Source organism: Lissotriton helveticus, chromosome 9 (genome assembly GCF_964261635.1).
Source record: "Lissotriton helveticus chromosome 9, aLisHel1.1, whole genome shotgun sequence".
Classification (NCBI taxonomy): Eukaryota; Metazoa; Chordata; class Amphibia; order Caudata; family Salamandridae; genus Lissotriton; species Lissotriton helveticus.
Genome location: NC_136070.1, coordinates 471,951,463 through 471,965,775, shown reverse-complemented (window position 1 = coordinate 471,965,775; position 14,313 = coordinate 471,951,463). Strand labels below are relative to the sequence as shown.

At 44.9% G+C, this 14,313-nt stretch overlaps 1 protein-coding gene across 3 annotated transcripts in view; it reads left to right on the top strand.

Annotated features, from left to right (window-relative positions):
* NUDT14 (nudix hydrolase 14) overlaps positions 1-14,313 on the top strand; it is a 605,258-nt gene that overhangs the window by 496,925 nt on the left and 94,020 nt on the right. For all 3 annotated transcript variants that reach the window (XM_078660294.1, XM_078660296.1, XM_078660295.1), the window contains one exon: positions 13,161-13,398. In XM_078660294.1, coding sequence (XP_078516420.1) covers positions 13,161-13,398 — 238 coding nt within the window. The remainder of the gene's footprint in view (positions 1-13,160; positions 13,399-14,313) is intronic.

Here is a 14,313-nt window from a genome sequence, read left to right as displayed (position 1 = left end):
GGTTAACATAGTATGTGATGGTTGTTTGAATGTAGATGCAGGCTTTCATCATAATAATGCACCAACTAATTGATGCTTCAAATTTTCTTTAGCTGTGTTACTAGAGGTGTGTTTGTTTCACCTTATTTACTTATTTAGTATGAGAACATATGCATTACACCATATAAAATAGGGTGACTACAGTGACTATTGACATTAGATACCGTACAGGACTTGCACTTGATAAGGGGAAATGTTACATTGATGTATATGTACGGGTTTTCACTTATCCTTTTTAAACCCCGGTGCCAGCATCCGGTCTGCACTCTGAGTGCATGGCAATCAGTCCTGGCTTATTTGTTGAGTCTTAGAAATATCTGTAGCAGCCCTTGTAATATTGCTGCATCTGGGTGTTCCGTTCGCTGTCGCCTCCGTGCTATGTTCTGTACCAACCACTGCACCTGTGCTGCTATATAGTAAGTCTCGAAATCTGGGACCGCCATTCCACCTGCCCTCGTCGATCGTTGCAGCGTGAGCACCAAATAAAGGTTCGTACCTGGGCATTGAGCTCTCTAAAGAAGCTCCCAGGGAGCCACTTTGAGAATGTATTGAAAAAATACAACAAGCGGGGAAGTGCTATCATCTGGGTAGTGCGATCCGGCCAGCTACTGAGAGTGACAAAGTTCCCCAAAATTCTAGCGCTGTTTTTAGTCCTCGCATAGCTCATCCTAAGTTTCCCTCATATAGGTCTGTCCAGTCATGATATATAAGGACGCCCTGATACGGCAGACAGTTAGATTCCCAGCGCAAATTGCCGAGTTCAGTGGGATGAGTTGCCCGTTCTCTATACAGGGAAGAGTCGTGATTTTTGCCAGCTCACCTTAAGCCCTAAATTAGCGCCAAATGTTTCCTGCAGGTCTCCAGCCTTCGCTAAATCCTTATCTCCTCTATCTAAGAACAGCAGTAAGTCCTCCGCATAAATTGTGATATAGTGGCTATCTGGGTCTGTTGTTAGGCCTCGATAGTGGCTCCCTGTTCTGGCCATAATCGCAAGAGGTTCCACCGCCAGGGCATACAACAGGGGGGAAAGAGGGCATCCCTGCCTGATGCCTTGTTCTACTGGCCAGTCCTTCGATATAGTACATAGTGTGCGCACCCTAGCCATGGGCTCAGTATAAAATAGTCTAGTCCACTTTGTAAATCGCTCCCCCAGCCCAATATGAAGCGTCACTTCGTACAAGTAGCCCCATTCCAGGCTGTCAAATGCTTTTTCTATGTCTACTGTGAATATTGCAGCGGTTGAAAGACCCCCTTCATTTGCTTCTAATATATCAAGTAGCCTTCTTATATTCCCAGCAGTATTCCGTGTTGGAATAAACCCAGCCTGCTCCCCATGTACTAATATACTCAATTCAATTCAATTCAATTCAAATGATCTTTATTCGGATTTTGAATACATCCATAAAAGTACATACAGAATGAATACAATTAAAACAAGTTAAGACATATGTTTAAAAAATTGTTATAAAATACAGATTTTAAGCAACATATATGTCATAAAGTGCGAAGTACCAATATAAAGTGCAAAGTACGTAATAGGGAAAAAACATTAATCACTGGGGTACTTAATCACAAAGTTCTAAAAACAATCATTTATAGCAAAACACGTATGCAATTAAGTCTATGTTCAATTTCCAGTGAATTAATAAAATGCATAGAATAAAATGCAAAAAATGCGCCAGATTACATAAAACTATTGTCCATTATCCATGTTCCATACTTGCCCTCGATCTCACACAAGCTTTTATAAAACAGCTTAAAGTATGTATAACATCATCAAAATGTAACATTTGAAAAAATTTTAATGCCAGATTATGATCTCTGATGTTATATTTGCGAAGAATCGGAATTAAATATTTGCAAGTATACAGTTTGTAATAGCCACAGAAAAAGAGATAATGCAACAGACTTTGTTTTCCACCATGAGGACATGGGCAATCCCGCTCTTCGAGTCCAATGTTATAGCCAAGGGGGAAGCTAAGCAAATTAACTATGCTTCCATCCCGAAACCTAAACAGGAGACTCCGGTTCCACTTTCCCAGAGGTAGTGATAAGTATCTGTAAAAATTAACCAGGCTATCACCGCCTGGGTCTATAATGCTCAGATATCTGATAACAGCAGGTTTGATAGATTCTGAACTCATGCGTTCCTCTTTATAGAGGACAAGCAATGCCTGTTTAATGTTATTCTTGTGGGCAGGTACAATAGAACTAGGGGAGCTAAATAAAGAACCATGCCCCACACTTTCCAGACTATTCTTAACTGCAGTTAACCAGGGAATATACTGTGATCTATCACTTAACAAGCAGTCGGATATTATACTGCGCGTTAGGGATGCTGCTGGATTTAACCATATTTTAATCCAAAAAAGAGCAGGCCTAGACCTAATAAAATCAGCAATATAAGGCAGCCCCAGTTCATTATGACAAATAAATGTAGGGGCGCTGAGGACTCCCCCCAACACCCTTCTACAGAATCTGTTTTCCTCCAACTGGAGAGCCTTACTGTTACAGTAACCCCACACTTCTGCACCGTAAGTCCCCGTTGGCTGGCATTGAGTGCGGTAAATGTTAAGCAGGGGTGTAACGACATCAGCCAATTTGGGTTGTCGGAGAGACAAAATTGAATTAATTGACTTACTAATTTTATTCCTAGCATGCGCAGCATGTGGCTGCCATGAGCCTGAATTGGAGAACAACAGCCCTAAATAAGGGAAACTATTTGTACATTGTAGAATATTATTACCAGATTTAATTGAAGTAATATTGTACTTTTTTGGACCGCAATTCATGATGAAAGATTTTTTAAAATTGGTATTTAAACCAAGATCTGACATAAAGGCTACAAACCCAGAGATCAAAATGCGTAAGGCATTCGGGGTACGCCCCATTAGTACTGCGTCGTCCGCATAAAGTAAGGTAGTAATGGGGGAGCCATTTATAATTGGGACATCCTTACAAATCCTACATAAAGTGCTACTCAATCCATTAATGTATAAAATAAAAAGCAGTGGGGCGAGTGCGCAGCCCTGTCTAACTCCTCTGCTAATAAAAACATCATTGGACAGATCACCATCATTATTAATTCGTACTCTGGCTTTTAAGTCCCGATGCAGGTCAGAAAGAAAATACACCAGTGAGTCATCCAAACCATAATCGAGCAAAAGTGACCACAACCTAGAACGATTAACAAAATCAAACGCGGAACTCAAATCCATAAAACCTAAATAAAGAGGGGATTTTTTAACAATGATATATTTGGCCATAATTAAGTTTAAGTTTAGGCATTGTTCGACAGTGCCTACTTGGCTTCTAAAGCCCAATTGACTACAATGGAGAACATTATTTTCCTCTGCCCAGTTCCTTATCCGTTTAAAAATCACCCTTCCCAGAACCTTTAGCGTATTGTCAATCAGTGAGATCGGGCGGTAACAGGCGGGATCCGACCTGTCGCCTTTTTTAAATATCGGAACGATGACACTGTTCGCCCAGGATTCGGGGATTGATCTATCACACAAATTATTAAATAAGTTACATAACAGGGGGGCCCAGAAATTAATTTCTGATTTAATTTGGTCAATAGAAAGACCGTCAGGGCCAGGGGCTTTATTGCTAGCGCTATCTATTATAGCATCCTCGACCTCCATTAATGTGAAGGTCAGAGGTTCGGTATTATTGGGTAGAGAGACAATATCCGAAGGAGTTACAGATGTAGCGTAAATTTGGGAAAAATGTTCTACCCACGCCTCACCCGTTATGTTACAATTTATTGGGTTAATGTTGGAGCCAAAAGATCTTAAGGACTTGACCTCTCTCCAGAAACCTGTGGTATCCTTTAATTTGGCAGTGCGCGTGAGAGATTCCCAATAATTGATCACTAAAGCCTCAGATCTAATGTATAGGGCAGTTTTGTATTTTGATCTTAGTTCTCTCACAGTTACCATGTCCCTAGGGTTAGTTTTCAAAGCAGCCCTCAGGTCCCTATTGGCCTTAGAGCATGACAGATCAAACCAACGGGGACCATGTGCTGTGTTCTGCCTAAATGGTTTGGAGGATTATTTTTTAATGGCCCCACATAGATTGCTAAAGGCATCAACCACATTTCTACCAGAACTCGTATGTGACAGACATATCTCTACAATCTCAGGGTGTTTTTTGATTACTCTTGCGAGAATATCTTTATTGTCCACCCCTTTCCAAATTAATCTTAATCTGTCAGTGGACAATACCAAATTATGTGGACCAGACTCTAGCTTCCCTGCAACCTTCAAATTTTGTGGGATATGTAGATATATTCTAAGCGGATAATGGTCGCTATAAGTGGAACAGATAACTTCTGCTTTTAAAGTTATATCACTTAATTTGGGGCAAGTAAAAATGTAGTCTATCGTGGAAGCACAACCATGACCTATGAAGGTAGGTGTTGTTGGGCTATTTTCAATAGAACCTGCTATTTCTATTGAGTTTACTAGGTCGCGGGATGCTAAGAAGTTTTTCAGCTCTTCCCCGTTTTTACAGGGCGGCCTCCCACGATACATATGGGCATTGAAGTCCCCTCCGATACAAATGCCATCAAAGGGCCCATACTTATGACCTTCCATAATATCATCGATAAATGCAAACAACAAAATAAAATTAACATTGGGACGAGTAAAAAAATCGTTATTATAAAAATTACTAATACACAATTTCACTCTGTTAGTGTACGTCATAGCCATAAAACAATTGCCCGGTGTGGGGATCAGTTTAGTTTGCACCCCGGATTTTATTTTGGACCAAATGGATAGGCCCCCACTAGGCCGACCCATATGAGAAGGTGAAGCCTTTAAGTTATAACAGCGAAATCCCTCCTTTATTGGGTCCGTTAAACACCAAGTTTCTTGTAACATCAGTATATCACAGTTGCAATCAACCCAATTTAACCATTCCCCAATTTTCAGCTTGGATTTCAAGCCAGCTATGTTCCAGCTGACAAGAGATAATTCAGGGACCATGGACGATTGTTCCTGAGTCTGAGGTTTTTTACTTGGAACAGTTCGTGACATAGCTTGCGTCAAGACTTGGGGAGCAGCCTGGGGTTCTAAGTGAGGTGTCGAAGGTAATACAGCAAGATTAGTCAAAGAGGGTCAATCTTGCATATCCAGGTCCGACAAGGGTGCATATCTGTTAAACATCTTAAATTGAAATGGAGCAGTTTGGAATTGCATGGGCGGTTGCTGACAAAACATAGGCGGTGCTTGAAACTGTCTTGGATAAAATTGAGGTTGCATGGAGGGGGGCCGGGGTTGTATTATCATTTGTCTGTAAAAGTGACTCAAAGGTAGCATAGTAACAACAGTAGAAATGGCAGAACAGTTACTATGCCTATTAAGGAGGTTTCTCACAGTCCCTGGGTTTTGAAAATTAAGGACTATGCAGTCGCCTTCCTTGTCTTTGGTCAAGGGCCCGACCCACGACACCCTGCGTACCGATAGAATCTCTCTGGATATGTCATATCCTACGCCCTTATGCTTGGTCAGCCAGTCTATGCATTTGTTACGCAATTGCACCCATGATTCCCCCTGATCTTCCCTCAATGGCGGTATACCTGCAAGGACCAGAACAAAAGGGCATGCATCCGGAGGCAGATGTAAAGCCGGCCCTTGGTGTTTAAACGGTTTGCTTAGTCCTTGTCGGCCTTTACCCTCATTATTATTAGCAACCGCAGGTCTAGATGCTATTGTAGTTTGAATTGGACCATTATTATTGTTACTGATAGTAGAAGTAATATTTTTTCTTGGAGCAGGTGTGGGGGTAGGTTTAGTTGATACAGTGGGTAGATTAGACTTACTCCATTGTGACCCTCCATTAATTGGTTGGGGTTGAGTAGTAGGTAGGACAATAGGTGGAATTGAAGTCCCAGGATCACTCATAGCCCCACCCAAAATGGTGGTAATTTCCTGCTTTTTCAGTGACAGTGTGTTATTTACAGATTCCAATTCTTTTAAGAGACGGTCGGCTCTAATTTGATCCAAGATGACAGACCCCTTCCTTTTTGTTTCTCCGTTTTTGACCAGGTTGTCCAATCTGTCAAGTCTTTTAAAAACATTATTAAACTGGCCGATCATTTGTTTTTCTAACCGATTAGAAACAGTGTCCACTATAGTTTCAATGAGATTCACATTTTGTCTTGAGAGGTTACAATTATCCCCCATTAGTGTGGTTTGGGTCCATACAGTGTTAAAATTCCCACTTGAGTGAACGATGGAAGCTGCAGCAAATCCATCCATATCTGATAAATCTTTATCCTCCGTGATAACAACAGTTGAAGCCCCCGTAGTTTTTTGTTTGTTCCACAAACTTTGTGGGGTGGGCTGATTCTTATAAGTTAAAGGTTGTTTCCTTTTATTTGCATCTTGCTTAACAGTACCTCTTTTACGTTTCCCCCCTCCCTGTTTGTTGCTATGTTCCGGGCTATCCAGGGTGATAACATCAACCTGGGAAGCGATGGTGGTAGTAGGTATGACATCAGACATTGAAATAGCAGGAGGTGTTGATGTCAATACCGTGTTTGAGATAGCCACAACTGGAGTTAAAGAGGGAGAGTCTGAAGCAATATAAGTGACAGTATTTTCGTCATCCGAGACAATAGGCACATTTACAGAGGGATAGGATGGCTTAACCACAGTAACTGCAGGGGTTACATGTGTATTCCCATTTGTGCTGTTTGTGGCACTCGATTTAGTGTTAATGGTGGAAGGACCCATGGAGAACCTCCTCTCGGTCTCCACTATCTCATTAAAGGCTGAGTCGATCAAAGTCTCAAAGGATGTGATAAGGGAGGCGGGGGTATCGACACCCTGGGTTACAACGTCAATATTCATGCCGATAGCCGCACAAGCACCCGATGTGGTAAACGGATAAGGAGCTCACCTTTGGAATGCGATGTTAGGGAGGTGGCCCGTCCCGGCCCCTGCTGGCCCCGGACGGCCACAGACGGCCCGCCCTTTGCCCGTGCTTCGCCCGGCGTCGCTCCCGCTCAGCGGGGACCCGGTCCGGTTTTGTGGGATGTGTTACGTGTGGACGTTTTGCGTTCAGGGGGCGGGGCAGCCAATCAGCGCGAACCAGGTGGTGGATGTCGGGCAGGGACTCTTGGGAAACTGAGTCCCTGCAGCGCCGTTCAGAAGGCTGGAGATTGGAAATAGCCCCCGCAGCTCCCACGCAGTGAACGCTCTACTCGCCTCGCAGAGCCCGCTAGTCCAAATCACGATGCGGCACCCGCGAAGCGGGTGCTGCGAGAAGTAGGCTCAGGGTCAGGGTCAGGGTCAATACGTCCCGTGGCAGGGTCTCCTCCTCAGATTTGCAGTGATGTCCGAAGAGTGAAGGCACAGGGGGTAATTTATTCCAGGTGGCGTTCAGGGGGCGGGGCAGCCAATCAGCGCGAACCAGGTGGTGGATGTCGGGCAGGGACTCTTGGGAAACTGAGTCCCTGCAGCGCCGTTCAGAAGGCTGGAGATTGGAAATAGCCCCCGCAGCTCCCACGCAGTGAACGCTCTACTCGCCTCGCAGAGCCCGCTAGTCCAAATCACGATGCGGCACCCGCGAAGCGGGTGCTGCGAGAAGTAGGCTCAGGGTCAGGGTCAATACGTCCCGTGGCAGGGTCTCCTCCTCAGATTTGCAGTGATGTCCGAAGAGTGAAGGCACAGGGGGTAATTTATTCCAGGTGGCGTTCAGGGGGCGGGGCAGCCAATCAGCGCGAACCAGGTGGTGGATGTCGGGCAGGGACTCTTGGGAAACTGAGTCCCTGCAGCACCGTTCAGAAGGCTGGAGATTGGAAATAGCCCCCGCAGCTCCCACGCAGTGAACGCTCTACTCGCCTCGCAGAACCCGCTAGTCCAAATCACGATGCGGCACCCGCGAAGCGGGTGCTGCGAGAAGTAGGCTCAGGGTCAGGGTCAGGGTCAATACGTCCCGTGGCAGGGTCTCCTCAGATTTGCAGTGAAGGCACAGGGGGTAATTTATTCCAGGTGGCGTACTAATATACTCATGTAGGGTAGCAAACGGGTGGCAAGGATCCAACTAAGGATTTTATAATCTATATTTAGCGTTGATAGTGGACGCTAAGCCATTGTATCGTGAGATTCCTTATTGGGCTTTAGGATCGGGCCTATAACAGCTTTTCTAATGGTTGCTGGAAAAAGGCCCGTGTTAGCGGCTGCCTTCTACAACGCCACCAGTGAGAAAATCAGTTTGGCAGAGTATGTGGCATACAACTCCACAGGGAGCCCGTCAGTGCCCACGGTCTTGTTGCGCGCCATATGCTTAATAGCAGCGCCTATGTCATATGGTTTAATGTCCTCTCCCAGAGGCTCCACAGTTTCCTCTTCTAGTCGCGGCACTCTTATGTTTGCTATGTATGCTCGTATCTCTTCTGGGTCCCCGGAGAACATGCAAGTGTACAAAGTAGAGTAGTAGTTTACGAATATCTCGTTGATCCCTGCCTGAGTATAGATTTTAGCCCCTTCAGCGTTTGTCATTTCTAAGATTGGTGAGCCTCTCTTCGCAGGGTTAGCTAGCCCCCCCAGCAAGGAGCCTGATTTATCCCTTTCAGGGTGCTTTTTTTCCATGCAGTTCTTATAGTCAAAGCATCGGAGGCAATCTACTTGTGCTGCTTCCTCCTCCTTGCCGCTAGGAGATCTTGCTGGATCTCAGGATGGTTTGGCCGTCTTAGCTCTATGTCGCGCAGCTGTATCTCAGCTTCTTCTACGTCCGTCATTAGCGTTTGTCCAATTCCTTTGGATTTGGCAATGCAATACCCTCGTACTATCACCTTAAAGGCATCCCACTCTACCTAGGGAGTGGACGCGGTCCCTGCATTATCAGTGAAGTATTGATTAATTTTATTCCTGATTGTTTCGCGGAAGACTTGGTCTTCCAGTGCATCAGGTTGGAGTCTCCATGTTGGTATGGAGGGTCGAGGTTGCACCCACTTTAGTTGCAGAAACACTGGGTTGTGAACTGAAATAGTTTGGGATAGATACTTAATGGCTTCAATCTGACAGTGTACGTCCAGGGAAGAAAGGAACAAGCCTAGTCTAGTGTGTACCTCATGAATGTTTGAAAAGAAGGAGTAATCCCTGCTCTATGGATGTAGGCATCTCCATGAGTCCAGTAGACTACGTTGTTTTTTGCCAGTCTGCGAATACTGTGGCTGTGCGGGTAGATAGATAGTCCCGTAGGGGAGGGTATGAGCGGTCCATCATAGTATCTGCAACACAGTTAAAGTCCCCTGCTAGTAATATTGTTTCCGTCAGTAGCAGGGCCAGCTGTCGCGATAATGTCGCAAAGAACGTGCCCTGCTCCACATTTGGAGCATATATGTTAATCAGTGTCGGCTTCCTTCCCTCCAGGCGGCCCCGTATCACCACATACCTACCCTCAGTGTCTATGATAGTATCCGTCACCGGATATATATCAACACTCCCCATATCCTGAGTAGGTGGGGAAATACACTTGACTCCTCCATCTTTTCTTTAATGCCTGCCATTCTTTGCTCGTGAGATGTGTTTCTTGGAGTAGGGCGATGTGCGTCCTCCTCTTCTGCAAGTAGGAGAATACTTTAGATCGCTTCATCATATTATGGATTCCCCGAACATTCCATGTTGGGCATTTATATGTCTGGGTGTTAGCATGTGTCCGTTTTAGTGTTGGAACAAGGACTCCCTCCTCCGCGGTCAGCAAGCCCCCTCATCCCTCGCATATTTCCTCAGCATCGCTCATGTGTACAACAGTGTCTCTCGCTAACTCCCATCTTGAAAAGTAAGAAATACAATTGAAAGTGGAACCCCTAACTCCCCCTCCGCAGGACCAGAAGCAACATGCAGCCTGCCCAAACTCGAACAACGTTCAAAAGGGTTTGTAGAGAAGTAGCAATGAGGGACATCTTTCAGGGCACGTGTTCAGTATGTTGTCACAGCTTCTCTTTGCACTAGGGGTATGATTCCAGTCCATCTCCATGTCGTCAGGGGGACTAGGCGCTCTATATTAGATCATCCGCAGTGTGCTAGGTGACCTTGGGCATCTCCGTGCTTCGAGTGTTCAAAGGCGTTGGACTCCAGATCAGATTCAGAATCCTGTGGGGTGGTCTCTCGTTCTTGCGCCCTCTGATCTGTCTGACCCCCACTTATTTGTGCTATCTCTTCCATCACTTTCTGCCTTCCCATTTTGGCTTCTGTTTGAGAGGGCGCCACTAGGCTTTTCCTCGCCCGGGTTTCTTTGCGCTTCTGGCGCTGTTGTTGCCATTGGGCCCTTTCAGCTTCCGATATGGGTTCATGTCGACTTTCCAGCCACTCTCTGGCATCCTGTGGTGATTGAAAGAATTTAGTTCCGTCTGGAATGATTACTTGTAGTCGCACTGGACAGAGCATTGAATACTGTAGGTTCAATTGTCACATTTCTTTTTTAATCTCTTGGTACGATGCTCGTCTTTTCTGGACCTCCCTGGAGAAATCAAGGAATATGCGCACTGTGGAGTTATCAACCCTGAGATCCGGTTTAGCTCGTGCTTGATTCAAGATATCGTATCAGTCCTTAAAGTGCAGTAGCTTAGCCAGCATGCGCTTGTTCCAAAGCAAAGAACTCAGACAGGCCCTTGGGGGCCATCACGGTTTTCAGAAACTTTTCCAGATATTGTACTGCGTTGTTTCCTTCTACTTTTTCGGGCATGCCCTCTACGCAAATGTTGTTGCGGCTGGATCGATTTTCAGCATCTTCTGCCAGGTTCTCCAGTGTCCGCACATAGCTGCATCCAAGCCCACCAAGTTCCTGGTCAATTATCGTGGGGCCCAGTCCTCAGCGCTTGCCAGAATGTGTCCCAAGCAGCCCTGACTGCAATGCCTCAGGGTCTGCATGGCAATGATCTCTCTGGTGCAAGCGCTCCTACCTGTGTCTGCGCTCCGCCACAGGCCTTGCGCTGTCCGCTCCTCCTAGGCCGCCGCTTCCCTCTGGAGCTCAGCGACTGCCTCTCCAGGGGCCCACAGAAGGAGAGCAGCAGCTACTAGCGTCGCGGTGTAGCCTGGTCCCAGTCTCCGATCCTCTAAGTCGCAAGGTCAGAGCTCCAGTCCACACCAGCCCTTCCGCTCCAGCTCCGGTTCTCGGGGTAGCAGGCAAGTGTCTCCGTGCTCGCCGTCAGCGGCGGGAGGGCCACATTTGGTGGGCCTCAGCCTAGTGCAGCCTTCCCCTCCTCTCTTGGCACCGGGCTACAGCCCTCACCCGCCACCGCCGGGACCGTTACCGCCCTCGCTCGGGCAAAGGAGGTCTCCCCAATCGGCCAGAGATCTCCCGCACCGGGTCTCACACAGTGCGCCCTCAGTCTCGGCTCCCCAAGGGCTCCGTTCCTTCATTTCCCATTCGAGCCACTATTTTAGATCCCGGCCTCACTGTTGCTTAGTCTCACTGTGGACTTGCAGGTCTTAACCGCAACTTTCTGCTACTCCAGCTGCTGCAGGCATTTCTCGCTGGTGTCCCAGCAGTCAGTCAAGCTCTTGACCGATTGTCAGAGCCCAGGATGAAGCCAGATCGGGCCCGGCCGCGAGGAACCCCGTTCAGAGGAACTCACTCCATCGGCGTTAGGCCACGCCCCCCCAAGGTGGCAGCACTTTGATGGTCTTTGTTGGTCGAACCGCCAACATCTAAATAGAGTGGGCGTACGCTTAGAAGTCAGGCGGAAATACCGTCAAAAAGCAGTGGGACCAGGCCCATCAAGATCTAAATCAGGCCATAAGACCATGTTGCTGGATGGTTGTTGCCTCCGTTCTCTGAAATTCTTGCCTCTATTTCACCTATATAATGAATTTATTTTTATGAGCGCTGTGGTCACTGCCCCCAGAATCCAGCATGTTTCATAAAAAAGCTAACTTACATCCGGCCTCCACTAGCAGTTATAGACCTCTTGCGGATTTGTTCTAGGAAGATAACCAAAGGTGACTTAATGAATGTAAATGATAACTTAAAATGATCAATGATTGTGGAGCTAGCACTGGTGATCTTGCTTTGTTACCGAGTGGCTTTTGAAACAAGTTGACCATGATTCGTTGATCAGCTATTTCAAGGTTTTTGCATGAGTTGGCGAAGCCTTACATTGGGTTTTTCCTTGAATCTGAGAATCAACCTGTCAAGCTGGAGCTATTTTGCTCTTTTTTATGATTCACTGTACCTCAGGACTCCTTTGTATCACCCCTGTATATTTAATATAAATTCATGATGAATGTCATTGTAGCATCAGGTGCTACATCAATAATTGGTCAATAGCAGACAATTTTCTCAAAAAACCGAAAGATCCTAGACTCGGTATAATACTTTCCTGGTCTGTCTTAAGATAAGTGTAAAATTGAATGAATCGATGCTAGCCTCAGTTCAGTTATGGCAAAAACGAGGTAATCATGTTTGGCACCAAGCAAAATACTATTGTGCTTTCTGTATTTCTCCTTAACTTCTATTATTCATAAAGGTTAATGATGGACCAAATGTAAAAATTCGGATTTAATCTAGACAACATTTGACTGATGAGTAAACTAATGGAATATGTTGTAAAAAACAATTTTCTATTGTTTTGTACTCGGCAGAGCCAAAATAATATTTTTTCTCCAGAAGATAAAAATGCTGTTGTCTGCTGAATGGGCTAGAGGGTCTTTCTTTAGAATTTGTTCACCCTGCTTCCTTATTCTGTTACTATTCTTACCACTTTTACCTTCCGCATAATTCCCATCTGCTGTTTATTTGTTTCTTTTCTCTTTCAATCTTTATTTGGATTATTAAACATTGTACTTCATTTTCAATGTAACTCTGATTTCTAATCATGATTCACTTTATGTTAGCTATTAGTTGGCCAGTCAAGCTATTCTTGCTACGTCATACGTGTTGATTGTATTAATATGAATTTGTATTTATTTTGTTTACCTACATATTTATACATTGAATTTATATTAAAGAGAATAAAAGGAATAGCAGTAACCTCACCAGTATTTTTTTGAATACTCCTTTCTAAGATGAACTCTTACACCCGTTCTTCGCAGACATTTCTGTAATTAAAGTTGTACTTCTAAGTTTGTGCTTCTAAAACATGTGTTTACTGTATCTTACAGCTGTTTACATGTGTGAAATGGAACGGCATGACCCTCAAATATTTCAGGAAAAGTGCAAGGATGTCTCATGCCACCCACAAAATCTGTTGCCTGCTGCTGTAGGAGTAACTTATGAACTTTGTGCTGGCATAGTAGACAAACCAGATCTATCTTTGGAGGAAATAGCCTGCAAAGAAATTATAGAAGAGTGTGGGTACGATGTTCCTGTTTCAAACCTGACACGAATCTCTTCATATAGGTAGGTAAGGGGTCTCTTGTTAGTTCACATTGTCATATTTTGGGCTGTATAACACTTAATTGTGCAATAAATGTCAAACAGAATGTTATGAAATTTAATTTATAAAGTGGTGGCTACGCATTGTGTTTCATGCAGTGCCAAGCAATCAAATAAGGTGTTTTAAAGTTAGTTTTCATACTTTCTTAACCAGTTTCCGAATAGTTACAGTGAACAAATGAGGATGTAGTGATTGTTTGCAAATATAGAGCCAGTATTTCCTCAACTTGTAACACAACTTTTTAAAATTTGTATGTGCAAACTTCATGTGAAATGCTTCTGAGAGGACAGTGTGTATTATACGGGCTTCTTTATTTTTTTAATCTTTATTTTTATTCAATTTATATTTCATGGTACAAACAAGAATACTGGTCAGCAAGGACCAACACTTCCATGGCTAAAGTGCTGTCTTCCCAATTAAACTGAAACTGTGGTGCTACAGTACACTCAAGAACGAGAGCTAAAAAAAGTTAAGAGAATACAAATAAGCCCAGTCTAGCCTTCCGTGAAAGTGCACCTTTGAGTACAAGGGGATCCTCAATTTGTTGCTCACATTGGTCTCTTCCCCTCTCAGAATAGGAACTATGCCTTCAGACACCCATGTTGATATTCCACACATCCTCCGGACATCAAACAAAAAGGAAGAAAATGAATGGAGGATATGTTGGATGAAACGGGGATGGGGAGGGCCAGAGAGGGGGGGGGGGATCAGGAAGAGTGGGGTGAGGAAGGTCTATGAGGGTTGATGTAGGCCACGGACCGGATGCCTTTTGCTGCTGATGGGGTATACTCTTTGAGCGTGAGGGGTAGGATTCAAGAGAAATGGGAATTAAGGGGTGAGAAAGTGAATAACAGAGAAAAGAAGGCAAAGATGGGGAA